At 37.0% G+C, this 27975-nt stretch overlaps 4 protein-coding genes across 23 annotated transcripts; 2 read left to right on the forward strand and 2 right to left on the reverse strand.

Moving 5' to 3' along the window:
* The first annotated feature begins 296 nt into the window (after positions 1-296).
* LOC109147569 (ankyrin repeat-containing protein P16F5.05c) lies at positions 297-24246 on the forward strand. Of its 16 annotated transcripts, none has more exons than XM_019295168.1 (8): positions 297-448; positions 1637-1777; positions 5698-5785; positions 6324-6388; positions 6628-6696; positions 6777-6826; positions 6925-7062; positions 24235-24246. In XM_019295168.1, exons 2-7 carry the CDS (start codon positions 1697-1699, stop codon positions 7034-7036), a joined length of 465 nt encoding a protein of 154 aa, XP_019150713.1. In that variant the 5' UTR covers positions 297-448; positions 1637-1696; the 3' UTR covers positions 7037-7062; positions 24235-24246. The 16 variants fall into 16 exon arrangements, 10 of the variants coding, with proteins under 10 accessions (XP_019150713.1, XP_019150714.1, XP_019150712.1 ...); XM_019295169.1 differs by lacking the exon at positions 24235-24246 and adding an exon at positions 9044-9169 and having other exon boundaries at positions 6925-7045; XM_019295167.1 differs by lacking the exon at positions 24235-24246 and having other exon boundaries at positions 6925-7169.
* On the reverse strand, positions 7544-8734 carry LOC109147544 (peptidyl-prolyl cis-trans isomerase-like 4). The gene is given in 3 exon segments (XM_019295143.1): positions 7544-7797; positions 7800-8229; positions 8231-8734. Coding segments are annotated over 3 exon segments (1083 nt in total). The 5' UTR covers positions 8630-8734.
* Positions 14066-16543, forward strand: LOC109147571 (pentatricopeptide repeat-containing protein At2g17033). Of its 3 annotated transcripts, none has more exons than XM_019295173.1 (3): positions 14066-14426; positions 14502-15573; positions 15610-16543. In XM_019295173.1, exons 1-3 carry the CDS (start codon positions 14172-14174, stop codon positions 15615-15617), a joined length of 1335 nt encoding a protein of 444 aa, XP_019150718.1. In that variant the 5' UTR covers positions 14066-14171; the 3' UTR covers positions 15618-16543. The 3 variants fall into 3 exon arrangements, with proteins under 3 accessions (XP_019150718.1, XP_019150719.1, XP_019150717.1); XM_019295174.1 differs by having other exon boundaries at positions 14067-14426; positions 14502-15571; positions 15634-16131; XM_019295172.1 differs by having other exon boundaries at positions 14067-14426; positions 14502-16543.
* Positions 15532-27916, reverse strand: LOC109147567 (serine/threonine-protein kinase ATR). 3 transcript variants are annotated; one of them, XM_019295161.1, is made up of 17 exons: positions 27644-27916; positions 27395-27539; positions 27016-27128; positions 26543-26874; positions 25997-26118; positions 25579-25723; positions 24865-25443; positions 24698-24773; positions 24012-24321; positions 22446-23687; positions 18837-22230; positions 18168-18734; positions 17149-17772; positions 16701-16895; positions 16153-16435; positions 15879-16059; positions 15532-15782 (listed from the first exon to the last, which is right to left on the reverse strand). In XM_019295161.1, the coding sequence occupies exons 1-15, from the start codon at positions 27783-27785 to the stop codon at positions 16268-16270; spliced, it is 8154 nt and encodes a 2717-aa protein (XP_019150706.1). In that variant the 5' UTR covers positions 27786-27916; the 3' UTR covers positions 15532-15782; positions 15879-16059; positions 16153-16267. The 3 variants fall into 3 exon arrangements, with proteins under 3 accessions (XP_019150706.1, XP_019150705.1, XP_019150704.1); XM_019295160.1 differs by having other exon boundaries at positions 15532-16059; positions 16176-16435; XM_019295159.1 differs by having other exon boundaries at positions 15532-16059.
* Between the last annotated feature and the right edge of the window lie 59 nt (positions 27917-27975).

The following is a 27975-nucleotide window of genomic DNA, read 5'->3' on the forward strand; positions in this document are numbered from 1 at the left end:
AATAACTTCATTTTTAATATCATTATTTAAACATAGAGGTTTGAAAAAAAAAAAAAAAGGACTAAAAGTAAAATGACACATATAAATACAACATTAAAAAAAGAAAAAAAAAAACTTAACACTTAAAACTGAATAGATCAAAATATAATTTATTTAATACTATTTAAACAATTTTATTGACGGATGACCGAAAATGATCATATCTCAATAATACTAAAACCAAAGTTTAAAAAAAAAAAAAAAAAAAAAAAAAAAAAAAAAAAAAAACTAAAAGTGTACTAACACCTAAACCCTAATCCTTAATCCCTAATTCCCCAAAATTCCCAAATCTAATTTTCCCTATTCTATTCGGCTATTCCACCTCTACGCAGCCGTCGGACGCAGGGACGAGTGGACGACCGGCCAACAGCGACGACTTCATATTATCTCCGGCGAACGGCGACAACAGGTTAGTGGTATACACGGATACATTTACTTTTAGTCTGATACTGTGTCATGACTGGAGGAGTGGAGGCTGCGGCGTGCTTTGGCCTGCTGTGGCTGCTGCGGCCTTGCAGCGGTGGACCGTGGACGGAGCCTGCGGCCTTGCGAGTTGCGGCGGTGGACGAAGGCTGCGGCCTCAGCCTGCAGCTCTATTTTATTTTATTTTATTTTATTTGTTTTGAAGATCAACCTGCAGCTTTGTTCTTTAAATGTTAATTTGTTAAATATTAATATCTAATTGTAGTCGGTAGATGTTACTCTGATTATGTTTTGCTATTGATTGTTAATGTTGATACTTGATAGTTAAATATTTATGAGATTAATTTGTTTATGTTTTGCTATTGATTGTTAAATGTTGATAGTTAATTATTTATGAGATTACTTTGTTTATGTTTTGCTATTGGTTGTTAGATATTTATGAGATTACATAGGATGACAACCAAGAGGAGATTATGCTGTAGCCATGACTTGTTTCATTTTATGCTTTATGCTGTTATGTTTGCATTGTGGTTATTAATGAGTTTTCAAGACGTTGTATTAAACTTGTGTTGGATTTTTGTATTATGGACTTTTAGTTTTGTATTGTGTTTTAAACTTTTGTTAGATTTTTGTATTATGAACTTGTGGTTTTGTGGTTATTAAACTTGTGTTGTTGGATGTTGTATTATGAACTTTATTTTGTAGTTATTGATTTCTTGTCATGTGATTGATAATCATGGATTTGTGGTGATATACTTATGTATTAGCTTTGTATAATTGTATTAGTGTATATTTGTGTTAGGTATATTTTTAAATTTTTTTACATGTAGGCCTTAAATAGGCTCAAAGCCTAAAGCCTTTTTAATGGCCTACATATTAAATAGGCTTTTAAAACGAATTTAAGCCAGACCAGGCCAATTGTAGGCTTAGGCTTGAACCTAAAAAAGCCTACATACAGGCCCAGGACTAGGCTTAAGATTTCTATAGCATGCCCATACCTATTTTTCTAAAGCTCGGCACAGCCTATTTCCATCCCTATTTTGCCTATAAGCATTCACTTAAATGACTAAATTTGCTAATAAGTTGCTGTTAATTTGCAATTTTGCTTTTATTTTTGTTGAGTGTTGACACCCCCTAGTTAAACCCTAATATTTATTCGAATCCTTCTATGCAGTACTAGTGTACTACTCCCTCATTTCTTCTGCCGCAATTACACTGCCAACTAAGTTCAGGAATGGGGTTGGAACATGTGCTGGATACAGCTGAGAGAAGTTCTCATGAAACAATGCCGGAAACCATTGAAGCCTTGCTTGAGGTACCCAATTAACATTTATCGAGTATTCTCTGTTGTATCATTGATAACCCTGATATACGCACTATGAGTAGTTGGTGAATAACTTTTCGGTGATGTTTGAGGATTTACCCGAAAAGTGTTAAGAAAATTTATCTATTGAAATTGTGGTTTCTACTAGTTTAATGCATTGTGGCAGGTTGGTTTTGTGGTTAATTTTGAATATTGGATTCTATCAGCATAATTAACACCTAAAATTAGTGTTAAAATTTTACTGTTAGACCATATTTACATTGTGCACCATGAGACATGACATGAGTATATGACATTGTCCTCTTGTTCATCACACCTGAATAGTAAGGTATTGGTTTTTTTAAATGACATGGCTTAATTATTTATATTGAATTGACTTGCATGTCATTTGAATTGAACTCTACTTTGATGCACCAATCTTTGGAAGCATGGGTGCATGCTATAGTGATTGCTAAAAGTTTACATGGATAATTATATTACATCTTTGAATAATGGAATTCTTGCCACCCCTTTCGAATTGAAAAGGGAGGTTACATGGCTTCTAACATGACTACATGAGCTGTCACTTATCTGATACACACCATAATGAATTGGTGATGCCACATTCTATGATGGTTATGTGCATTTGCTAGCTAAATTTAATTGCTTGAACTTTTATGTTGTATGGATGTTCCAACAACTTACAATGGATGAGTCAATAGACCCCAGTTGTGTTATCAATGTGGCTATATTCTAGAGAATCTTATTTCACTTGGCAAAATTCTCATCTCTCCTTTCTTTTGAGTAATATTAAGATACCCAAGGTTGGAAGTTATAGGGTTAGACATAATTTTCTCTTCTTAGGCTCAGTACATGTAGTTTAATTGTCATTTTTTTTTTCCTATTTTGCTTTTACTTCCTACGAGTCCAACTTTTTTCTTGCGTGGGAAAAGAAAATTTTGAACTGGTATGACCAATGTTTTAGGTCTTACATCAAGTCCTTGGTAAGCTAATGTAGTTAGTTGGTTGATACTACAGGAGCAGAGCTTGGACATAATAAACATGCTGTAAAGCTGTAAGCTTTCGAGCAGCTTGTTTATCTTCTATTAGCCACCAAGAGCTTTGCATAGTATGGTCAGGAAGTCTTGTACTAAGGATTTGAAGGAAAAGCTTTGTGTTAGAATCGTGTGTGAATGTATAGACATAGCCGTTTAATCAAGCTTGGACTTGACACTAATGCAGTATGCGCCACAAAGCTCATCAACAAGTATCTGTCCTTAGGGCTTGCCAACTCTCTTAGTCATGCCCACCAACTGTTTGATCAAGTACCCTCGAAAGACCTACCTTTATGGACATCCCTAATCTCCGCTTATGCTCGCCACAACCAACTTGACAATGCCCTCCATCTCTTCTCCCTTATGCTCCAGCAAACCCAACCAGATTTAGATGTCCGACCAAATCACTTTGTCATCACTGCTGTTGCCCGGGCCATTGCATTTGCTCCAGAACACATCTTATTGGGCCAACTTCTTCATGCCCATGTTGTCAAATCTGGATTTTTACCTGGAAAAGTCATTGTTGAGACTGCCTTTCTTGATATGTATTCCAAGTGTGGGGTCATAGAGTCTGCAAGGAAGTTGTTTGAGGAAATGCCATACAGAAACTTAGTGACTTGGAATGCTATGTTGTCTGGGTACATGCAAAATGGAATGGAAACTCATGGGTCAAAGTTGTTTTACCGGATGAAGTGTGGAGAGGTTTATGCACCTGATGAGTATAGTATTTCAACCGTGTTGTCTGGTTCTGTACAAACTCAAGATCTTGTTTTGGGTATGCAAGTTCATGCATATGCAATTGTTGGTGGTTTTGAAGTAAATTGTGCGAATTCAATTGCTAATATGTATTTTTCTTGTGGTAGAATTGCCTGTGCCACGAAAATTATGGATGCAGTTTACCAGGATACTGTTTCAAAGCTTTTAAGCATAAGAGGTTATATTTTAAATCAAAGTTATGCTGCTGGATTTAGGTATGTTTGCTCTCTGGGTAATGTAGTAGAAATTTTAAACACAGATTATACAATTTTTGTGCCTCTACTAACTATCTGCACAAAGTTATCTCTGGTCAGAGTCGGGAAGCAAGTCCATGGCCTCTTTATTGCTATGACGAATTCATATAAGATTATTAATCTATTAGGGGAGGATGGGGTAATTATTGGTAGTGCATTAATTGATATGTATTGCAAATGTGGTGATGTTGGTGAAGGCAAGAAAGTTTTTGAAACATGGCCGTGTGTACATGTTTCACTCTGGAATGCATTAATATCTGGTTATATATTCAATGGCCTTATTGAGACTGCTAATGTGCTGTTTCAGGCTATGCCCAAGAAAGATATTGTTTCTTGGACTAGCATGATCACAGGATTTGTGCAGAATAACATGCCCCAAGAAGGATTAGATTTATTGGCTAAAATGTATTGCACTGAAGGGGGATATGAGATTGATGGAAACTGCTTAACTTTTGTAGTGTGCCTGGAAGCATGTACCCATCTAACAGATTTGGAAAAAGGAAAGCAGATACATGCAAAAATCATTAGGAGATTACCCGGTGTAGATACTAGTAATGTGGTTGTTGGAACAGCTTTAGTAGAAATGTATTCTAGATCAGGCAATTTGCATTACTCACGCACAGTTTTTGATTCAATGAAGCAGAAAAACATCGTTGCATGGACATCTATTCTCACGGGTTTTGCAGCTCATGGGTGTGGTTTACAAGTCCTTGAAATGTTCCAAAAAATGCTAGATAATGGCATTCAGCCAAATGAAGTGACATTTGTCCCAATATTAACTGCGTGCAGTCATTGTGGTTTGGTGAATGAGGGACTGCAATATTTTAAGGAGATGAAGAAGTATGGGTTGACGCCAAAGGAAGATCATTATACTTCTTTAATTGATATGTTGGGACGAAATGGAATGCTTGAAGAGGCATGGCATTTGGTGAGGGAAGTTGAAGAGCTGGGTAATAAGTCTTATGCGGGTTCCATTTGGGCTGCATTGCTTGGGGCTTGCCAATTGTATGAAAACATTGAAATTGGAAGAAAGGTAGCACAGAAGATGTTGGAAAATGAAAAGCAGATTTCAACGACCTGTATTGCATTATATAATGTCTATGCAACAGCAGGGATGTGGAATGAAGCATACGAAACAAGAGAGTTTTTGACCAGAGAAGGAATTGCCAATGGAGAGGCTGGTCTTAGTCGCCTCTGCACGCCTCCTCTTTGATCTGACCATTTCAAGCAACTTTAGTCATTTAGTAACAGCAAAGGTTTTAGCCGCAGTCTAAAAAGTGATTAGGTAAAACCTGCTCTAAAGTAGTCAAATTGCTGTAATAATGAAAATATATACCAATTTTAGAACATAGGAATAAAAAGAGAATTTCAGTTTTTATGTACATTTTAAAGTTGTCGAATGAGGACTATAATACCATTGGTTAGAAAAGAGTTCATTAACAAAAAAAATAGCTCTCAGAGATCCTTTTTAACTGTAACTTTACGGTAGAAATCTGCGGTCAGTAATCTATACAAGGGGCACTATGCAATAGCTAATCATTTTTGCAGCTCATGATTCTATCATCCTTTTTTATTAGATGTCTACTATAGCGGTTGGAACACAAGTTTTCTTTTGCAATAGGCCAATAGATACATTACTGTGTTTCCAAATTTCTGTTCATTTTATATGCAAAATGAAGATTTATTGTGTGTGAGGGAGAGGTTTACATAGAGATGAAATCTTTAATTAGATGTCCACTATATCTGTCTAAAGGAGCATATTTTCCGTGTCCAAATTTCGTACAAATCTTTAATATGCTACGATGTCATGTTCATCAGGTATATGATTCCCTTTAATCTATTGACTAATATGTTTTATGTTGAATAGGCTGCAAGGTATAATGATATTGAAGATATAATGAGCTTAGTATCCTCCGGCGTGTCTCTCAATTCAAAGGATTCACAGGGCCGAACTGGTATTGATTTGATCATTCTTTGACTTCTTAGAGAGAGTTTATAAATTAGTGAATAACACCTCAGTTGTTACTTACTGTTAGTCTGTTACTTGATTCTTCTTAAATTTAATTATGCTACATCCAACTCCCGTGCTTGTTTGCAAGTCCCATACTCATGCTTTATCCTTATGCATGACTTATTAACCTAATCTAGGAGCTCTAATATGGAAACATGTTATAGTAGTCTGTAATGTGATGCTTTGCTCTCATAGAAGTAACTAAATACTTTTTGTATTGTATGTTATTTGTGTAAGCCCTATACCTAAATAGAAACTTCCCCTCCAATTGTGTGATTGACCTCCAACACTTTTTGCTATTTGTTTGGGATTAAGTTGTTTAGTTGAACTAGTATGTTTTATACTAATCATTCTATTCTACTCTATAGTTGATTGTGTATTTTCTGAGACGGATTGTTTGGGATAAAGGGCCTTTTATGTATTCTTGTACTCATATTTTATTCTCATGTATGTAATGTTGTTTAATTGTAAATGATTTGCAGCACTGCATATGGCTTCTGCTAATGGGCATTCTGACATTGTAGACTACCTTATTCGCAATGAAGTAGTGAGTGCCATCATGGTTGCAATTACAATTCAGATACTTACTCTACACAGATTAGTTTACATCTTTAGCATCTGATTTGACCAGATTTGTGTTGTTTCGGTTTCCTTCCTCTTTTTAACAATGCGTATTTCTTAGTTAAGAAATTATTGGTGTATGAAATTTTTATTTTAAATTTTGTGGTGAATTGAAGTACTCCCATCCGCAAAGATGTTAATACTTATTGTCTTCTTGTGGAAAAGGATGTCAATGCTTCTAACGAGGAGAAAAATACACCTCTTCATTGGGCTTGTCTTAACGGGCATGTCGAGGTATATTGCTGTGTTCTAATGTGCATTAACTTCATTTAATGCAAAACGGTCTGGGCTTATTACTGTCTTGTCTCTATCAGGTTGTCAAGAGCTTGATTCTTGCTGGAGCCAATGTCTCGGCGCTAAATAGGTGAATTGTTTATGAATTATAGTAGTAGATGGTACTCTTTAATCTTTATCGTTGAGGTTTGGGCTGACTAAATTGTTGCATTGCTTGATGATTAATAGCCATGAGAGAACCCCCATGGATGAAGCAGTAAGCGGAGGGAAAGTGGATGTGATTGATGCAATCAACCAGGCAGTGGCACAGCTTGAACTTTCGGGTGCAACGGTTTCTTAAAACCACACTGGTATTGGTTTGTCAGTGTTTAGAAGATGGATTCCTATGGTTACTGAGAATAGTGCGAGAGCGAAGAAGTTGGGGAAGAAACTTCTTTTATTCAGTTTATTCAATACCAACTTACCAAGACAAACTAATATATAATATTCTCCCTATATATTGGAGTTACAGGATACAACTAAAGATATAAGGAAATAATATTCTAAAATCTGCTGAACTAAATATAAAGGCAATCCTTAATAAAGGAAACAACATAACTAAAGTAGTTAAGGAAACAATATAACTAAATTGATTCTTAAGCATTGTGAACAAGTTGGGCAGCAGGATTTGTATTGTATCATTACACCCTTTTCAAAGATCAAGCTTGAAGTAGGGTACAATGTTCAAAGTTGAATTCATGTGATTCCCTCGAATGCGTTCAACTCTGTGGATGCAAGCCAAGTAGACGGTTCTTCACCATGTCCACAACATAAGCATTTATGGCTAGAAAAAAATTACTCATCGCAATTATAACACAATTTTTTGACATCCCATTTTGACCTTTTTCTGTTGAGGATAAGAATTTATACGGACCCGGCACCTACGTTTAACATTCTGTTTGCGATCATCTTTTTCAGCTCCATAATCCTGTTGCCTTTTATTTCCTCTTGGACTACCACCAGCATCTTCACCAAATACCATTTCAAACCTTGAGTTATCATCTCCACCGTGCTGCCTGTTATCTTCTTTAAGTATGTATTTTGGATGATGATGTTGGGTAAAGTGCGAATGTGATCACACTTAAAGCAACCTCCTCCTTTACCCATTTCATCCTTGCGGTTTCTATACTGGAACCAATATTTTGCAACACTTTGACTGAAATCAACATGAATCCTTCGATCATCAATTAGAGCATTATCCATCTTAAAATATGCTTCTTCACAGGCTTCTTTCTCCTCAAACTCAATAAAAGCATAGCACAAACTATCTCCAGCCTTGTAATCTCTTATTATTTCAGCAGAAGTCACTCTTCCGAAACGTGAAAAGATAGTATACAGGTCTTCATCTTCCGTTACTGGGTTTAATTTACAAACAAAGAGGACATTATCAGGAGGTTTTATCTCAGCATCAGGAATATCCCCTATACTTTGGAGCACAATTGCACGAGAATGAGCTTCCTTTGCACGCAGAACCTCCTCAAGTTCTTGAGTTCCTATCTAGTGTATCAATTCCTTCTGCCACCTCTCCAAAAACAGTGTGCTTCCCATCAAGATAGTCCAGATCATCTTGCAGCGTGATATAGAACTGAGAAGCATTAAGATTCTCTCCAGCACTAGCCATGGCAACACTTCCCTTCTTAGAATGCTTCAAATCCAAACCAAAGAATCGAGCCTGATCACCGTACAAAAATTTGTAAATTGAATCACCACCAGAACCAGTTCCAGTAGGATCACCTGTCTGAGCGGTGAAATCCTTTTGAATTGTGTGGAATAGACAGCCATTATAATACTTGATCTTGCACAGCTTTAGAAAGTTTTTGCACGTCAAAGGACAACGATCGGTGAACAAATCCACAACCAAGTCTCCCAAGCTCGTCACTATCATCACCGACATTGTGCGTGCGTTTAAAGAGATGCAATGGAGAAATGGAGATTGAGGCGGGGCTTTGGAAATTGGAATTTCGTGGTGTTTCTTCCTCGCAGAGATGATTTTTTTTTTTTTTTTAATTAGTGATCTCGGTAACGAAACCAGATGATATGTGAAAATATTCTTTTATTATTTGTGACTAGTGATGAGATAATCAATATATTTATAGACATCTAATTCCTATACAATTCCCATCCTTCCTATTCCTTATAGGAGACAAACTTATATTCATAATCCCCTGTATGAGACAAATCAAATCTGTATTGTATTAGGTATCAATCAAGGTAGTATATTTTTGTTGTACTAGAGGTTGTGAGTATCTGACGGTTTCTTAAAACCACACTGGTATCAATCAAGGTAGTATATTTTTGCTGCTAGAGGTTGTTAGTATCTGTCAAAAGCGTTACCGTCTTTTAAATAAATTTTTATACCAAGACAAGATGTTAACGTCTTTGTATTCTTAACTACTTGAGATGAGAAGGTAGGTCATAGGTGAAAACATGTTAATTTTTTGGTCAGGGTGAAAACATGTTAATGTCTGTGTTCAGTGTTCTTAAATGCTTGAGACGGTAAGCCAAAGCACATGTTAGAAGAAGTTTTATGTTCAAACTTATCGCTTTATTTTTCGTCTATCACTTTTTTGTTGGTCGCTTTGTCCCAATGTACTTTAAGTTATAATTCAATCTTCAATTGTAGTTTCATAAAACCCAACAGGCTAGTTCAAATGGCAAATGAGCTCTCTTTATAGGGGAGAATTTTGGGATAACCCGGGTTCAATTTTCACAAGTGACGATTCAGAGAAAGACTTGGACCACAGTGTGGTTTACACCTAAAAAAAAATTTGTAGTTTCATAAATAAATAAATAATGCATTAATAAAGTTTTGAAAAAAAAGCTCAACAATATAAATATGTGCAAGTAATAAGTAGATCATCAAACTAAAAATATGTGCAAGTAATAAGTAGATCATCAAACAAGCAAAAAACTGTGCAATTTATATATTTTTGACTAGTTATCAAAAAGTTTTATATTTTTGTGTTGAGATGACATGTAGTGATCTCTCTTGTGGGAGGTCATAAGATCGAGTCTCACAGTAGCATTCAAAAAAATTAATTATGAAAAAGTTTTTAGATAATGATTGCTTAGTTGTCTACTTAAGTGAAATTATTAATTATTTTTCAAGTTGATATGATAGAAAAATAAAAATAAAAATAAAAAATAAAATATTTTTGAAAAAGGAAAAAAATAAATAAAAAGGAGATCCCCTCCCTATGTGCTACAGAGGAGGCAACCATGGTTGTCTTTCCTCTTCCTTTTATTTTTGTCTGCTTAAAAAGTAATAAATATTTTTATGTAAGTAAATAACTAAGCAATTATTATTTGGAATTCAGGAAATCAGTTGGTAACTTGGTAACTTTTAAAAAAGTGCAATTCTCACTTTTTTACTTTTTCGATAATTTAATTACACATGCTTTTAATTTGATGTTTTTTTTTTTTTTTAATTTGATGACTTAATTGCATAAAAAGAGAAAATTTTTAAAATGGTCATTTGAGATTCTTTTTCAAATTGGTCCTATGATTTTTAATTGAATCCAAACTGGTCTTCCAACTATTAGATTTTAAACCAAATTGATCCTCCGTTAGCTAGGCGTGAACTTGGTCGTCAAATTAGAGGGCAAAACAAGAAATTTATATTGTATAATATTTAGATTACCAGCGCCTTTGATTTTTCTCCCAAATTAGTGAACGAATTGTTGAAGTCTGAAGAACCCTAATCTAATTGAGACTAAGCAAAGGTAGCAAAATTCTTCCAGAGCATATCAGGAAACCATAGATTTTACGCAATAGCTTAAATACATTCAGCAATGGAGTCAAAATTTTTATATAATGGAATATATGAGCTTAATTTCTTGTTTTGCCATTTAATTTGACACCAAGTTCACGCTCAACTAACGGAGGATCGATTGACTTAAAATCTAATAGTTAGAGGATCAGTTTAGGTTCAATTAAAAGTCATATGACCAATTTGATAAAGGGCCCTAATCGGAGGACCATTTTAAGAATTTCCTTCCACAAAAATATCAAGTTTAGTGGCTTATTTATCATTTTTTTCTTAAAGTTTTTAATTTTAGTCTTATCCACAAAGTATATATGAAAAAAAAAAAAAAAAAAAAAAAAAAAAAAAAAAAAAAAACTTCCTTTTACTTTATTTTTACCCCTCTTATTTATTTATTTATTTTAAAACATTCTATTTTTCAATTAAAAGATAAATTCAATGCTTGCTCAACCTATGGGCTAACACTAAAAATAAATTAAATAATGAAGCCTTAATTATGAAAAAAGGCTACAATTACTCATATACGCAAATTATGCTGTGGTCTCGTGTCCACAATGCATTGTGGACACGAGTCTAAAACGACGTCGTTTTAAGGGAAAACGCGGCCTTTTAGTAAAAAAAAAAATTGATTTTGTCTCGTCGTTAACGGCGTTATTCGTTTGTTGCATTATGAATGTACAGTTATAGAATTATGAATGTACAGTTATGCAATTATGAATGTACAGTTATGGAATTATGAACACAGAGCTCTGACATTATGAACTTACAATTATGAACATATAGTGATAAAATTATGAACATAGAGCTCTAAAATTGTGAACATAGAGTTTCGAAAATTATGAATTTATAGTTATTGAATTATGAATGTACAGTTACGGAATTATGAATGTACATTTATGCAATTATGAATGTACAGTTATGCAATTATGAACACAGAGCTCTGACATTATGAACTTACAATTATGAACATATAGTGATAAAACTATGAACATATAACAAAGTGGTCTGGAATTTTTTTATTTTTTTATTTTTTTAAAATGTGGAAGAGAGCGGTGCCACTAACGGGCTAACGGCACCGTTACCGTGTCCAGCATGCATGCTGGACACGTGTCCATAGCATAACGATTGACTCATATAACAACAAATTATATTATGGACCATGGTTTACATTGTTAGTTCCGATTTTGAATCAATGTGATTACAATTCGGTTCCCATTTTGAATCGGCGATTCACGATTTTGAAAAATGGCAAACTAGTAGTTCTGATTCGGATTGGAAGTTTTTTTTTAATTCTATTTTTTATTTTTAAAAGAGTTCAAATTTAATAATTATTTTTTAATAAATTTTTTTCATTCTTATTTTTTTATAAAATAATTATATCAATATTTAAATTTTAAAGTTAACTAAAAAAGTTAAAAATAATTTTGGGCTTGCGTTTAATTGTAGAGCATCATATATAAGGTAAATTAATTGACTATTCTTCGTGTATTGATTTTTTCAAAGGAAAATGACACTTTTTCCCCTGAGCTATATACATATAGCATTTTTTCTCCTTGAATTATTCAAGTAAGTACATTAGCCCCCTCAATTATTCTAAAAGTGACGGTTTTTTCCTTGATAAATTAAATTAACATTTTTACCTTAAACGTTAACATTTTATTTATTTTTCTTCTCCAACAAATTATTGCGTATACGTAGAGATGCCTACGGTTTGGTTCGAACTGAATCAAACACTATAGCAATCGAATTAAAAGTTTTCGGTTATGATTCAGATCCAAAACCCAATATTTTGATTTCAATTTATTAAAATTATGAATCGAAAAAATTGGATCCTGAACCATGAACCGGCGGTTTCGGATTTGGTTCGCGATTTTGAACCGTCTTTATTTTAAAATTTTATTTTTTATTTTAAAATAGTCTAAATTCAACAATAAATTTATTTTTTTTCAATTCGGAACATGAACCGGCTGTTCCGGTTCGCGTCTTTAATAAACTCTAAATATCGAGTTTCAATTCTAAATTGTAATTGGAATATTTCGGGTTGGTTGCTATAGTGTCTGTTTGGTTTGAATCAAATTGTGGTCATAATTTGTTGGAGAAGAAAAATAAATGAAATATTTATATTAAATATTTATTTTAAAGATAAATATGTTTATTTAACATTTCAGAGGGAAAAACACCTCTTAAATAATTCGGGGGGGGGGGGGGGGGGGGGGAGGGGATGCTATAAGTATATAATTCAGGGGGAAAAAGTGTTATTTTCTCTTTTCTTTTCTTTTTTTTTTTTTTTTCAATTTCAATTAAATAATTGAAGTGTAATTATATTTATCTTATGTATTTTAGTTGTGGATTGTGTGACTGGCCACGAGCCATTGCATATTTCCATTATTAGGTTTCTGACAAGTGACTTATGAATCTGGAACTCGTAAAATAAACAATTAATGAGACATAACTTTATGTATTTGTGGTGATAGTTGATTGTTGCTTAATGAGTTCAATTAATGTTGATGAAATATCATGATCACACTTAGTTGAATACAATCTAACTATATGGAGTATATTAAGATATTTTGAAGCAGTCATTACCATAATTGCAAAAATCAATACTTAGAAGGCTAGTTAATGATCTAATATGTGATCTCCAAATCCTTAACGAGGCGTTTGATTGGAAGGAAGGAATTGTATTCTATGGGAGTGAATTATTCGGAATAAAGTGAGAATTTAAATTCCAGTGTTTGGTTTAAAGGAATAGAATTATTAGAAATTTCAATTTCAATGTTTGGTATTGGTAGGATATATCCAGACCGACAAGAGATGGGTTCATCTTGTAGTTTGTGCAAGATCTTTAGGTCGGGCGTCGTTAAGACAAGGCGGTCGGACCCGACCGGTGGACTTCCTGACCGGCGTTATTTCCCGGTCATCGTGCCTTTACTTTACGAAGAGACAGAGATGTTGGAGAGAGGCACGTGGCAATGTTATGCGTTGACAGAGAAGGCTCGCCGGGTGAAGACGCGTGGATGTTACGTGGATTACATGCCGGTAAGCCGGAGTTTTGTCTCCGGCCAAACGCTATAAATACCCACAGCGGCTACAGTGAGGGGGACTTTTGGACGACAATAGGCTATTTACAGAGCAGCCTGACCGCAGTCAGTCGGCCCTCGAGATAGCCATTTAGATTGTATTAGGTCACCCTCTGAATAATAAAATCACCTTTGCTATTATTACTTGTTCTCATTCAGTACTTAGACCGCATACACATGGGTATTAGTACTATCAGGTATACATGAGAATTGAAAAGCAATAAGTAGTATAAAGTCTAAAATGTTCATACTTATTATTATTATTATCAACTTTAAGTTAAAAAATATATGGGTAATTTTGTCTCAAAGTTATACTTTTTTCTTCTTAAAATCCATGAAATTGAAATACCAAGAGGGAGCATAGGATTCTAATTCTATGGAAATGAGGGAATTCTAATTCCGCCAAATTGACTCCCTCCAACCAAACAAAAAAATTTACTTACCATCAAAATCACGTGAAAATAGAATTGTAATTCTCTCCATCTCTGTAATATTTTCTCAATTGGAAGTTTTTCTTTGCTTGAATTTCTTTTATTTGTGTTTTTCTTATCAACAAAAATGGTTATTCAAGATAACAGTGGCTTGTACCTACAATGATTGTGATTGGCGTCGGAATTGCAAGGCCGCCGCCGGCGCAGTTGAAGTTGCAGATTTGTTGTGCGTTGAGCAAGCAAGGCGACCGTTTTCTCCGGTCCCTGGTTGTTACCTCCCCCAACCACGACCTCCATCGCTTGCTTCGGAAGTTCGTCTCCTCCTCTTCCAAAAACGTTGCTATTACCACTCTTTCCCATCTCCTCTCCCCCACCACCACCGCTACCCACCCTCGCCTCTCATCCTTCGCCCTCCCTGTACGTATCTCTCTCTCTCTCTCTGTACACCTGCATTCATCTGTTATTTATTCGTGTAAATGTGTGTGATTGCAGTTGTACTTGGTGATAACTGAGGCCTCGTGGTTCGATTGGAATCCTAAGCTAGTAGCAGACCTCATCGCTCTGTTGCACAAGCAGCAACGATTTGATGAAGCTGGAACCCTAGTTGCGGAAACAGTCTCCAAATTAAGCCCCCGGAAGCGCGATTTATGTAGCTTCTACTGTCACCTAATCGATTCCCAATCCAAACACAAGTTACGGGAAGGAGTTTTCGAGAGTTACGCCCAATTGAAGCAGTTGCTTCTTTCAGGCTCCTCCTCGGCTTACTTGAAGCGACGTGGATATGAATCCATGATCAAAGCCATGTGTGAGGTTGGATTACCTTTTGAAGCTGAGGAGATGATGGAGGAAATGAGAGGTGTAGGCCTCAAGCCATCCAAGTTCGAGTTTCGTTGTCTGGTTTATGGATACGGAAAAATTGGCCTCTTTGGAGAGATGAAGAGGATTGTGGATCAAGTGGAGGGAGAAGGATTCCCGCCAGACACCATTATTTCAAATATGGTTCTCTCCTCCTTTGGAGCTCACAAAGAGTTGGCAGAAATGTGCTGTTGGCTTCAAAAGATGAAAGCTTCAGGCATTGCGATTTCAATTAGGACTTACAATTCAGTCCTGAATTCATGCCCTAAATTAAACCTAATGCTGCGCGACATGAAGAATATGCCTCTTTCACTTGAAGAGTTAGCGGAGGATCTGAGTGGGGACGAACGTTCACTAGTTCTCCACCTGGTTGATGCATCATCAATATCAGTTATGGAGTGGAAGGCGTCGGAATTGAAGTTAGATCTGCATGGAATGCATTTATGCTCTGCATATTTGATTATGTTACAGTGGTTCGACGAGCTTGGATCAAAATGTGATTACGAGCTTCCAAACGAGATTAGGGTAGTATGTGGGTCAGGAAAGCACAGCGCTGTTAGAGGGAAATCTCCCGTGAAAGATTTGGTGAAGAAAATGATAGTGCAGATGAAGTGTCCGCTTAGGAATGATGACAAAAATATTGGATGCTTTGTTGCCAAAGGGAACGTTCTCAAAGAGTGGATGATGCAATATCATATGAAGCCAGCCAACCTCTCCTCTTGAATTGGATTTTCATCATTTTTCTCACAATAACACCATTGGCAGTTGAAACATGATAACAAAATTGATGCTACATTTCTTTGTATTGGGGTATTTTCTGGATCTATGGCTGACATGGTTAAACAAAATTGAAGACTGCAACAAATCCAACCACTTCTCCACATCCACGTCTGCACTTGATCCAACCACCAATTCTTGCTGCCAATTTACATCAAATCAGAGTACTTTAGTTGAAAAATCATCACTGAATTTTTTTTATTAAGGCTGAAAGAGAAGCTGACAAATCAACCATACCAGCTTGTCCAATTTCTCCAGATTGCCGGTTACCAACAAGTGAGCTGCGAGGGCAATTGCTAACTAGACAAGTTGATCAGAACTCGAGGTCAATGGTGGGTGGGCTCTATTCTGTTGAATCTCCCACACACTGCACAGGAGGGGAAGCAACAATGCTGTTAAGCACCATGTAAAAACACCCCTGCACAGGAGAGGAAGCAAGAGGATGGAAATTACCATGTTAAACTCCTCTAAGCATATATGATGATTAAAGAATAACTGCAGGTTATAATACCAGTTGTTTGCCTCTGTGCATACTTTGTTATCATGGACCAAAACTTGTTACTGACAACCAAAAACTCACAGATGGATGTGAGTTAATGAGAAATCTGAATACTAGTCCAGTAACCTCAAAACCAAGGCATCCACCATATGTACATTTTTCCAAGATTTTTGTGCGACACTGCTTCAGCAATCAAGCGCCGAGCTTGTCCTTCTACTGCTAGAGGCAAAGAAGGTGCAGCTCCAACACCAACTACTACTCCTTGTAAGCGTGCTTCAATGTTGCTGATTGCCCTCTGCATTTTGAGGAAAGACGATTGTCAAAAGTATTTCCATTAACACTTACATATTCAATCATCATTAACTATGTATTCAATTTTATGTGAAGCCAAAGTTGCATATAACTAGTCCTCGCATATATAAGTACCTAAGCCTTCATAGCTAGGCAATAACGAAAGATCAATACTTGACTGAAATTTCATATGAAGAGTATAACTTTTACACTTGACAACCGCATATCTATATATACAAAATACAAAGTGAAATGACAAAAACTCCAACCTGTGCATGAGGGTTTTGAACCTCCACCCCACTGGATTTGTGAGATTTAGTCCATTCCACAAGAGGATCATGGACGAAAGTCTCTAGTACACTCGTTAGTGTCTCCCGGTGATTCCTCAATACTGAAAGTGTGATCTCGCTAACTTTCAGGAAGATACCCTCATATCCTGTTATTCCCAAACCATCAACCATGTTCTGCATATCACACTTCAATAAGTCAATATTCTCTTTTTTTCTTAACATAGAGCACCCCTTCCCCCCAATTCCCACAGGCAGGAGTTAAAAAAATATCCAATCAATTGAGTTCAGATTGAATCAATGGCACTGACTTGGCAAATGCTAATGACCTCTCAAAAAAAAGAGGGGAAAACACAAAAATGAGGGGATGGGGGGGGGGGGGGTGGATGGGGGAGGAAATCCTATTGTAGTTTGAGTATTTGGCCCTCACCTGTGTAAGCCTGAATGGAACAAGCTCAGGTTTCTCCAATAGCAAGCCTTTATCAAATAAGCAACTGAAATCCACATGAACACAGTCCCCTGTGGTAGAATCGAAAAGTATGTTTTCGCCATGACGATCTCCAAGGCCCACAATGTGTCCAACCATTGACCAAACAGCAGTAGTATGTGCATAGGCAACTCGAGCCCTAAACCAAGCAGCTGGTTCAGAAAATGTGTTTAGAAACCATTTATGGAAAACTGGAGGGAACATTGGAAGGATTCTGTTCTGCAGCATTTCCTCTTCAGGCATTTTTCCTTGACTTTGGTCATAAATGCGCTTAATTTGAGGATTAGTTTTCTGTCTATCAAACTTGCCACAGCTTATATAAATGTCTTGGAGAATTTGTCGAAGACCACGAGTATGTGGCACCCATTCAACCATACCACAGTCCTCTGTTAATGGAATCACTGCAAATGTGCGAATGTAAAGCTTCCTCCTCCGACTCTCAGGGCATTTAGACAATAATCGATTGACCATTGCATTGAATTCCATCATGCGTGCATCTTTTCTCAAGTCATCCTTCGGTTTGCAAAGGAATGGACGTTCACTTCCATCACTGCCCAAAAGAATGACCTGCAAAACCAAAGAGCAACCATCTAGGATGATCCCAATCAAGATATGTGCTCTGCAGAACCACCAATTCAGGCAACGATAGATCTAATAGCTTTTATATCAGATACTTCTGTTCTGACAGGAATTTATGATGCATGATATTGGGCTCCATTCAATATATAATTCACAGTATCCTTAACACTGATGAATAGAGATGGAATGGGACTATGGGAGGGAAAGAAAGGACAAAGAAAATTAGACAAGGCAACTGGCATGCATAAAATGAAAATCAATCATTTCAGCAAGAAAGTCAGTATAAACTTGCAGTATAGTATACTTGAAGTATACACGTAAAACATCTAGAAGACCCTACACCAAACCAATAAGTAAAATCAGTAGTAAACAGAAAGACTTACTTTCTTTGGACGCTGAAGTGAAGAAAGAATATCAGCCTCATCACTAATTCCAGATATAGTAGGAAGATCAGTAAAAGAGAATGTATCAGCTGCAACAGAATCAGTTTGATTTATATAATATGAGGGCAGGTTAACAGTAAGTGATTGTTGGGTTGGCATAATGATATCCACTGGCATCATCCTCTTCAAAGCACTGAATTCAGTTGAGATATTTATTGTTCTTGCCCTTGGTTGACCAGCATGAAAACACAACTTGATTAGATGGTCAATCAGAGTAGCAAATTGTGTAAACAAAGAGTTCACACCTTTGTCAGTAGATCTTTTTCTGGCAGCTTGAATAATCTCTGCAGCAGCTTCCCTCCTTGAAGAAACTGTCGATTTTGTAACAGCTGCCATAATCCAAAGAGCTTGTTGTGGATATTGCTGTAGAACAGAAGTAATTATGTGTTTCACCAGCCTAACAGTTTCGTCATTCTGATGGCAAATTCTAGAAACGAGTTGTGGCAAAACAGTTAACCATTGATAGGTTGGCAAATCCTTTAAGCAGCCCCGCATAATGTTCATGACCTGCACATGTTATAGATGCTATATAAGCACAAAAGAAAAGACCAAAAGTTGCCATTCAGTAGGTAATTAAAAAAAGAAAAACACTTTATTGTAAACAACCACCTTCCCATGGATGCTCTTCATGTCTCTGGTAGAAGCTACATTACTTTGATGGTAAACGCTCCCAAAGTCAAACCAAAGAGTTAATAATCTTGGAAGCGCTTGAAAAAGATTCTTGTGGCCCCTATGAAGGCCTTTAGCATAAAATAATAGTACATCGGGAAGATTATACCACCATGGTTTCTCAGCATTCAAGCTGGTAGAAGAAACTGGATTGAGATTTGATGGCACCACCCTGGAAAGCAGTTCCGTTTTATCTTCCTGCCTCTTCCTTGCATCAACAAGCAGTTCATCGCAATATTTAGCCATATAAAAGTATCCATTTTCCCACTTGGGCTGCAGTTCCTTCACTCTAGAGTATAGATTTATCATATCTTCTTTCTTCTTTTGACCAGTATAATGTATCCACCTTGAATATAATAGGAGGGTTTTGGCAACATCTCTAGTCTCATTTAAAGACTGGGTATTAGAAAGTAGAGGTGGAGGGTTCAGTGGAACCAATGAAAGGCTTGTGATAGATGATATTGCTGCAGAACCAACAACCTCCACAGGCATACTCAGAAGTGCTTGTTGGAGCTCTGCAATGGCGCCATCAGCTCGCCTAGTGCTCCAGAGAAGCTTAGCCTTTTCCACATTGACATTAGGTGCCATTGTGGCTTCTAAGACAACCCTGGCTTCTAAGATTGCCCTATTTGCAGTCTCATAATGACCAGCAGAGCGACAAAGCTTTGCATATTGTATCCAACAATTCCCAACTGAAGCCCTGACACCACTAGCACAAAAAACAAGCCTCCGGAAAGCCAAAAGTGGCTCCCTTGCCCAGAGAGATGGTTGAGTGAGTTTGAGTCGGTTTTCCCAGTTTTCCGTTAGTTTTGGGAACTGTAGTTCATCAAGATGTAATGATTTTTCCAAAAAAGATTCACCTCCAAGAAGAAAGTTGAATTCCTCCAACTCCCGTAGCATGTGAAGCTTTACAACAAATGGGTAAGCCCGTGCATAAGAATCCATGCCAGCAGCAGCCAAAGGGCCAATCAAAGCTTGCTTGGACAATGCAATTTTCTCATCAACAGAGAATTGATCTTTCTTCATCATCGCTTGAAGAATCTTTGCAACATCCATGTCAAATGAAGCATTACTCTCAGCGCTGCTGCAAATTAAACCTTCTTTATCAGCCCCGTTGAGGTACTCATCCATCAAGTCCCATCTGCCAAGTCTCCATGCAGCCTGAATACCTTGCATGCACCACATTTTCCTATATTCAGGAATCCTCGACATTAATCCAGTTACGTAAGTAACCATGCCCTGCAAATGGTACATGTTTAGCAAGCAGTTAAGAACATCCGAATGCCTCTGGACAGATGTGGGTTCCATTTGCAGAGCTTGCTCACATGAAGTTAGAACTTCTGCCCAGTTTCCAGCTTTTTTATTTATCAAAAAATGATCTTGCAAGCTCTTTGCCTTGCGTAGAGAAGCAAAACCAGACAAGCCATCTGGTTCATCCAAGCCACTATATATCTCCATTAGGAATGAAATGTCTTCATCCTCAAAGATGCCACTCTTTTCAGAGGATGGGTTGAAAGATCCTGACTTCTCCCGTACATAAGATTCAAAGTATAACAAAGACCTGGCATAAGCGTGACACCTAAAAGATGCCCTAGCAAGAGTAACTTTAGGAATTGCTGCCAAAAGCTCAGAAACATGTTTACATTGCATAAGCATCTGTTCTGAATCATTCTGCTCCTTCAATTTTAAAGCTTGTTGCCTAGAATTGGATGTTTGAACAGACAGTGAAAGAGCAAGATCTTGTTCTACGTCATACACCCATTGGCCCAGATTATCAAGAAGAGTAAAAACAGCTTGAATACAGACTTCATTATGCCCAGAACTAATCCCGTGGACAACAGCATTGTTACTCTCTGATGCAGCTGCACGAAGAACAAATAGAATCTCTTCCGCTATGCCATGGCGTGCCTCTTCAGTTCCATGACACACAACATGCAAGACTAAATATGGCAGAAGATACATTGCTATTTGCATGTCATGACGGACTATACCACGACAGGCATTGAAAATAGTAGCCCGAGAACCTATTGCATGCACAGTCAATTTTTTTATCCAAAAAAATATCCATCTTCTGAATGACATTGAAGGGCGGTAAATGGGACCAGAAGATGCTGAATCTGACAAATTTGGAAGTTGAAATCTTGAGGTCAAGCAAGGAGCTATGATTTCTTTAACATAATCAGAGAATCGGTTCCACAATCTCTGACCCCTTTCATACAAATCATTGCAATTTCCAGAGCTTTTCGGTGTAGATGCAAGTGACTTCAAAGGTTGTTTACTTATTCTCTTTGATGTAGAACCTGAAACATTTTCATCAAGAGATGCCTCACAACCTGCAATCTTTAGAAGTTCCTGTATAGCCAAAGCAGCTGAATCTTGAATAATAGTGTCAGGTGCTGCTCTGAAAGCCCTGGCTAGATGTTTGTGGATCAATTCAAAAGTAAGATCATCATCTGAACAAGCAATTTTGAAGCGTGTGTTTGAAAATCCCTTGATTTTGGCAGGATCCACAGCTCCAAGTGATCCAAGACAATCGGCACAAATCAACTTCAGCCGCTGCCCAACCATAGTTCTTGATTCTTCTGCACACCCTCTAAGTAAGGATGTAATCAAACTGCTCATAACATCCATACTTGGATCCCCTTCCTTAGTAATTAAAGGCATGACATCCTCCCTTCTAAGGTTCAGCAACTTGCTCAATTCAGATGCTACCATATACCTAACATTCAAATTTTCATGGTTGAGCCCATCAACAATGTCTAGCAATTGATCCTTCAAGCTCATTGGCCCACGTGCTTCTTGTATTATACTATTCACTTTAGAAAGAACAGGAATATTAGGTAATGGGGGGAACTCACGGATATGTTCCTTTAGGATTGCTCTATTTTGGGTCACAAGTTCTTCCAAAATCTCCACAATTTTAGGCGAGTGTGAAGAGGATTTTTCTTTCTCCCTCTCTAAGAAGGGAACAAGAGCAGCAAACACTTGGGAAATCACATGTTTGGTACTAGATGGTGATACCAGAGCTAGTTGCTTGATAAAATAATGGAAAACAGAAAGACCATCACCCTGGAGTGGTTCCTTATCTATAGCATGCATGAGAAGAACCATAAGTTTTGGAACATAAGTGCTAAGATGGGAACCCATCAGATCAATAAGCATCTCAATCCGTTTAACAGCTTGTCTTTGAAGTGATATGTCCTTTGTATGAAGCATTTTCCGATCAATGCTATTAAGGAGACCAACAAAATGATTCCTCAAAAATCCAGGAAGATCTTCATTTCCAGTCAGAATTCTTGCAACTTCTTTTATCATCTGAGGCACCCTCATCAACCTGTGAGTCAATGAAATCATAAAATTGTCATTCATGCATATAGTTGATATTAATCTCTAAGGAAAAATTCCTAGGAGAAACTCATGTTTTGGAAGCCAATATAAAGAAACTCAAATAAGAACCAGCACAGAGAAGTTGCTCCTTCCACTAAGCTTCTTTTATATTGATGCAGGGAAAGAGAGTTTTTGGATGGAGAAGGAAGGGAATAACTGTACCTTTTGTTTATCTCTTTGACATCTTCATCTGTAAAACACACAAGTTCATCCAAGAGAGCAGGCAATGCAGCAGAAAAAATCTCTTGGTTGTCAGAACCTGTCTTCTCATGGTAGAACTGCAGAACAGATAGTAAATCCTGCCTTTCAGCTCGATGAAGAGCATAAGCAAGTACTTTAGGCAGCCAATTAACAATCAATTGCACCATATCCGTGTTTAAACACTTGGCCAACTCATGCAAGGTTGTAATTACTTCATCACCACCCTTTTGTGTGACAATGAGCTTTGGAAGAACAACAGGGACCATCTTTTTCACAAGTTTTTCAGTTTCAATGTCAAGCACTGCCAGTGCAAACTCTTCCACAATTTTTGGAGAGCTAGCAAGCCTTGAAGACAGATAATCATACAATTCATTTCTGATACAAAGAACTTTGGGAAGGAGTTCATATCCATCTTCAGTATGAAAGTAGCAAGAGCCTCTTATCAACCTTGATGCTATTATCCTCACTTGCAAGTGAGGGTTATCAAGCTGGTCAATTAATAGAATAAGAGAGAAGAAAAAGATCTGGCTGTGTACATCAACTGTGTTCATAACATTCACTGCAGCTTCTAGAAGAGTTTCATGCACCAAGGGATCATCAGTTGCTGAAAGAGCATCTTTTAATTTATCCATGAACTTTTGTTCTTTGGTTTTGTTTGGTTCCCCATCCAAGAATAAAGAATTCAGAATAGGTTCCTCAAGGAAGAAACCAACCTTTGCACAGAATGCTTCTCTCACAGCCTTTATCCTATGAAGGAGTAGGTAATCAATACATTTCAACCATTCACATCTTGTTGTGAGAAGAATACTTTCTGTTACATGGAGAAGAATTCGCTGAATTACATCTACACAAGAAACTTGAATATCTTCTGATGATTCGTCATAAAGCAATTTGAAGAAGAGGGATTGCAAATGATTATAACCATAGTCTTTGGCAAATCCTGTATCTTGAACATTAGGCAGGTGTAAACTTTTTGAATTCAATTCATTACCAGGTACATCTGTGTCACATTTTGAACACCAAACTCTCAAAAGACCATCCACTGTCAAATCTTGTTTTCCGCCATCCTTCTGAAAGTATAATTTGCATTTACCTTCACAAAGAGCAGCACCAGTACTGTGAGATCCATAAAGGCATGCTAAATAACCAAGTGCATGGGGGATGATCTTCTTAGTTCGCCCATCCATCTCTTTCTCTAGAATCCTGCTCTAATGCAATGACAAATTATTAATCATTTTATGGGCTAACTAGCTCACTTGACAAAAGATCTTCAGAAAAAGATTGAGCCTGAGGGAGTTTTATTAACTTTAAGTACAAGGAAAAAAAAAATCCCATTGATATCTACTATAAACTGATTGAAAAAGTAGCTTTCATAATTGAAATTAAACACCATTCTAACTAGTTCAAAAACATACCATCTAAACATTCTTCTTAAGGAAATTAGGGTATAATTCCAATCTTTGCATCAAACTCAGGACTAACTTATGTTTGATAAACCAATGAAAAATTAATGTTATTTTTACTTACTCCAGTCTCTTGAACATATGCGTTAGCAAACCATAACCACACCACATGACTATAATTGGCATGGAAAAAACAGCTTCTCTTCTAACCTCCTCCATTTCATCAAGAAGACCCAGATCTAAAATATCAAGATCATTTCCATTTTGCAACCAGGGTCCAATCTTTGAAAGAACCTGCAGTGAGAGGCATTTTGCCTTCCATGGTGGCTGGGAATTAATTGATATAGAATTTGACCACGGCAGCCTTAGCAATGGTTGCATCATATTTGGAACACCACTTATACTATTGAGAAACTCCTCCACAGAAATGGAGCCTAAGTTACACAACAAATAAATAAACAAATTAGTATACGTGTTCTATGATATAATGCAGTTTTTATTATACCTGTCAGATCAAATTCATTATTTACGGTGGTATTTAATTTGTAATTCTCTTAAATTATTGAGATATCATGTCTTGAATCAAATACATTATCTGTCATGTCACAATAATGAGATCTCCCATCATACAAATACACTGATCAGTAACTGGTTCTTCACCACCACCATCTTCTAAGTATCATGCAAGATTTTGGGGAAGCAAAGGAAGAGAATATCATGGAACATTACAAAACAAAAAGAGTAGAGTTATCAAACTATGCTCCTTACACACCAAACATTAACAAGTGAAATCCAATTAAATCATGATACCTTTTAAGAGCAAAAGGTTGTTAACAGCATCTAGAAAGATTGATAAATCAAAGGGTAGTGGAAGTCCTTGCTTAACCTGCAGATAGCAATTGATAGTTAATTAAGTATAGGAAAAAGGTTTACACACACACACAACTCAGTTACTTAAGTAAACAACAGCGTCAGACCTGTTCATCAATCCAAGGAACCCATTCACACATATGCTGAAATATCTGAAGCAAGAGATTGTAACATGGGTATTTACAGAAAACAATGCAGAGTGTACTAAGAGCTGTCAGTGCAACTTCTGGTCCCAATGAGTTGTCTCTGTCGCTAAGAGGTTTCAAAAGTTGAACAAACATCTTCAAGGAACTATGCATGTAGTTAGAATATTCTTTTTCTCGCATAAAAGTAGATTCATATATAAGCTTGTTTAAATCCTCACATTTCATGCCAGAACCCACAAATCCACCTTCAAACTTTTGAAGTTTTGCCTTAGAGGTCTCCATGCTGTCCTGAGGCCTTTTCTCTCCAACTCTTGGGTTCTCAGACACACTAGAGTTTGAGGTTGATAAACACACACCACCATCATTCACCATTTCCCCTCCAGAAATATTAGATTGGAGACTAGATAAAGCAACCTCAAAACACTCTATTAATGGGACAATTGGACTGGATGAGTAGAGCAATTTAATAAGAAATTCAGGTCTCCAGATATGAGGGGGGCAATATTTAACAACACGAGAGTAAGCACAGCAAAGAGCACCCTGGATGGGAAAAAAAGATATATAAGGGTCATCAGAAATTAAACAATGAATTAATTAGGTTATAAGGAAAAATAAGTCACATTCAAGAAAGCCAAATGGGTAAATAGAAGTAGTAACCAAGAAAATGAAATCAACCTTGAGCTCTTGACTTCTTGTTCTAAGCAATGACTGGGGAAAGACATTCACTAAATCTGTAGCAGTTGACCTGACAACATCAACTGGGCAACGGGAGTGTAATAAGTGAAGGCATCCACCCAGGGATGAATCATACATAGTGTTTCTGCAACAAATTGGAAGTTTAAGTTTGTAAGAGAAAATGATCAAACAGATGAGAACAGAGGAATATGCACATTTGTTCAATGTGATTCATAAAACCATCAGTATCACCAACTCTTTGAACTAATAAAGATTCCTGCTGAACTGAGTCAACTGCAGGCAACATTATTGAAATGTTGACTAAAATCTTGTTTTCTGTCAAGCTTCAACATAGGCCTCATTGTCTACAAATGCAATGAAAATGAAAATAGTGAAAGAAATCTACTATTTTTATTACCTGAAGACTGGAAGTTCCCCCTTGCCTTCATGTAATATAATTGTTATCAGTTGTATTAATCTTTCAGCAGGAACAATTTCATAACTCATGGCTCCAACAAGGTGCACAAAGTCAAAGCATACCTTGCACAAGATTTCAATAGTCAGGTAACCAGCACCCATGCTGTGTTTGGATAGGTGGAGATTGAGGGGAAAGAAAATGGGAGGGAAAAGAAAACCAGTATTTGAATGAGAGGAAAGGGAGAGAAGAGAGTGAGAAGTGGAGGTAGTGAATGTATTTAGAAGGAGAAAGGAGATAAGTCAAGTGTACTGTGTGTATTGAGAAAGTAATAACCAATTTTCTCCTAATTTTGGGAAGGAAAGCATTTGATAGGATGGGAGTTTATTTTCACCACTTTTTTCCTCTTGTTTACCTTCCCCTCCACTTTCCTCTTTATCCAAACAAGAGAAAATACAATTTTCCACCCAATCCAAACACTGTATAAGAGAAAGGTGTATGTTACAAGGAAGCAATGTTTTATGTGTAATATGCAGTTAAACTACCAACCATGTGCAGATCAGCATCTCCATAGCACAAAAGCTTGCAGATGGCCAGGACACAAGAGGTATTCAAGAGTCCTTCAACATATAGAGTTCCTTCAGTTAAACATTTACAAAGCACCTTGATAGCAAAAGAAGCAAAAAGTATACATCTTTCATTCTCAGTCAGATTAATCAAAATGCCATAGCCATCATCTGCTTTACAGCACTGGGGAAGATCACAAAGAGCGGATGGTTCATCCCAAGCTCCAGAAAAGGATTCACTGAAACACTTCAAAGATACTTTTCTTGATCCTTTATAGCATTGATTTTCACAGACCAAAGCCACATCCACAAGATCTATAAGAAGACAGAAGAGGTTAAAAAGTGGCACTTTATTAGTGTTCATTTTCCACATGCGCTGGAAATGAATTCTACAAGGAACCATAATATTCCAAAAGTGCTGATCATGATTCCAATTTTAGCAATGTAGAAATGTACCTTCAACCAACAACATTGCATCCATAAAGAATAGCCTGTAAGCATCTCGATCCCCCGTACGAAGCACTGATAACAGGGATACAACCGTTTCAAAAATCACCCCATGTTGAGCCCTAGATAAGTGATAATAGCTTTAAGTTGTTGCAGAAATAACATAAAAGTAGTTAATTTTTTTATTACTATATAAAAAAAATAAAAATAAAAAAGTAGAGGAGATGCTGAAGCTACTGCGTGAACCAAGAAGCATAGAAGAAACTGATATACATCCGTTTAAACTAAAATACATAAAATTGGGGGGAAGGAATGGATACATACATTTAGTGGCCTAAATTTGAGGGGGAAAGGAGAAGAAAAAGGTAAGTAGCATTGAGATACTCACTTAAATGCGGGTTCAGCAAAGAAGGGCAATATGCGACCAATCACCGGCAACACGGCGGCGGGCTTGCCGTGATAAAACACTCCCGGAAAGTTGTTGGCGACATGTGCGGAGAGTTTAAGTATGGCAACGACCTCTCTGTGTTTGTCTATAGCAAGTGGTAGAATGAAAGGAAAGATAAGTAACAAAAGAAATTGATGAAAGAAAAGGAGAGCGGTGGTGGTGGTGGTGGTGGTGGAAAAGAGAAGAGACCTGCGGAGGGGACGACATAGGTTCGGAGGAGATTGGGGAGAACGTCGCGGAAAAGGGCCTCCAAATCGTCGTCGTTTTGGTGGTCGGGTGGCCTTGCTATGCGCTCTCGAAGCTTGTGTAGAAGGCTCGACAGGTTCGCCATAGCCCATACACCAAACTCCTTCACTCTCTTTCCCTCCTTAGTCCTAATTCGAATTCTGGTCTCCGCTTCCACCGGAGGGAAATTCCCAATAAATAACTATGTCAACCCACTTCATCTCTGCACGACTCAACTGCAGCTTCTCTTTTTCTTTTTTAACTAATTTTACTTTCTTATTGTTTTTTTTTTTAAT

The sequence above is a fragment of the Ipomoea nil genome, unplaced genomic scaffold (genome assembly GCF_001879475.1).
Source record: "Ipomoea nil cultivar Tokyo-kokei standard unplaced genomic scaffold, Asagao_1.1 scaffold2014, whole genome shotgun sequence".
NCBI lineage: Eukaryota > Viridiplantae > Streptophyta > Magnoliopsida > Solanales > Convolvulaceae > Ipomoea > Ipomoea nil.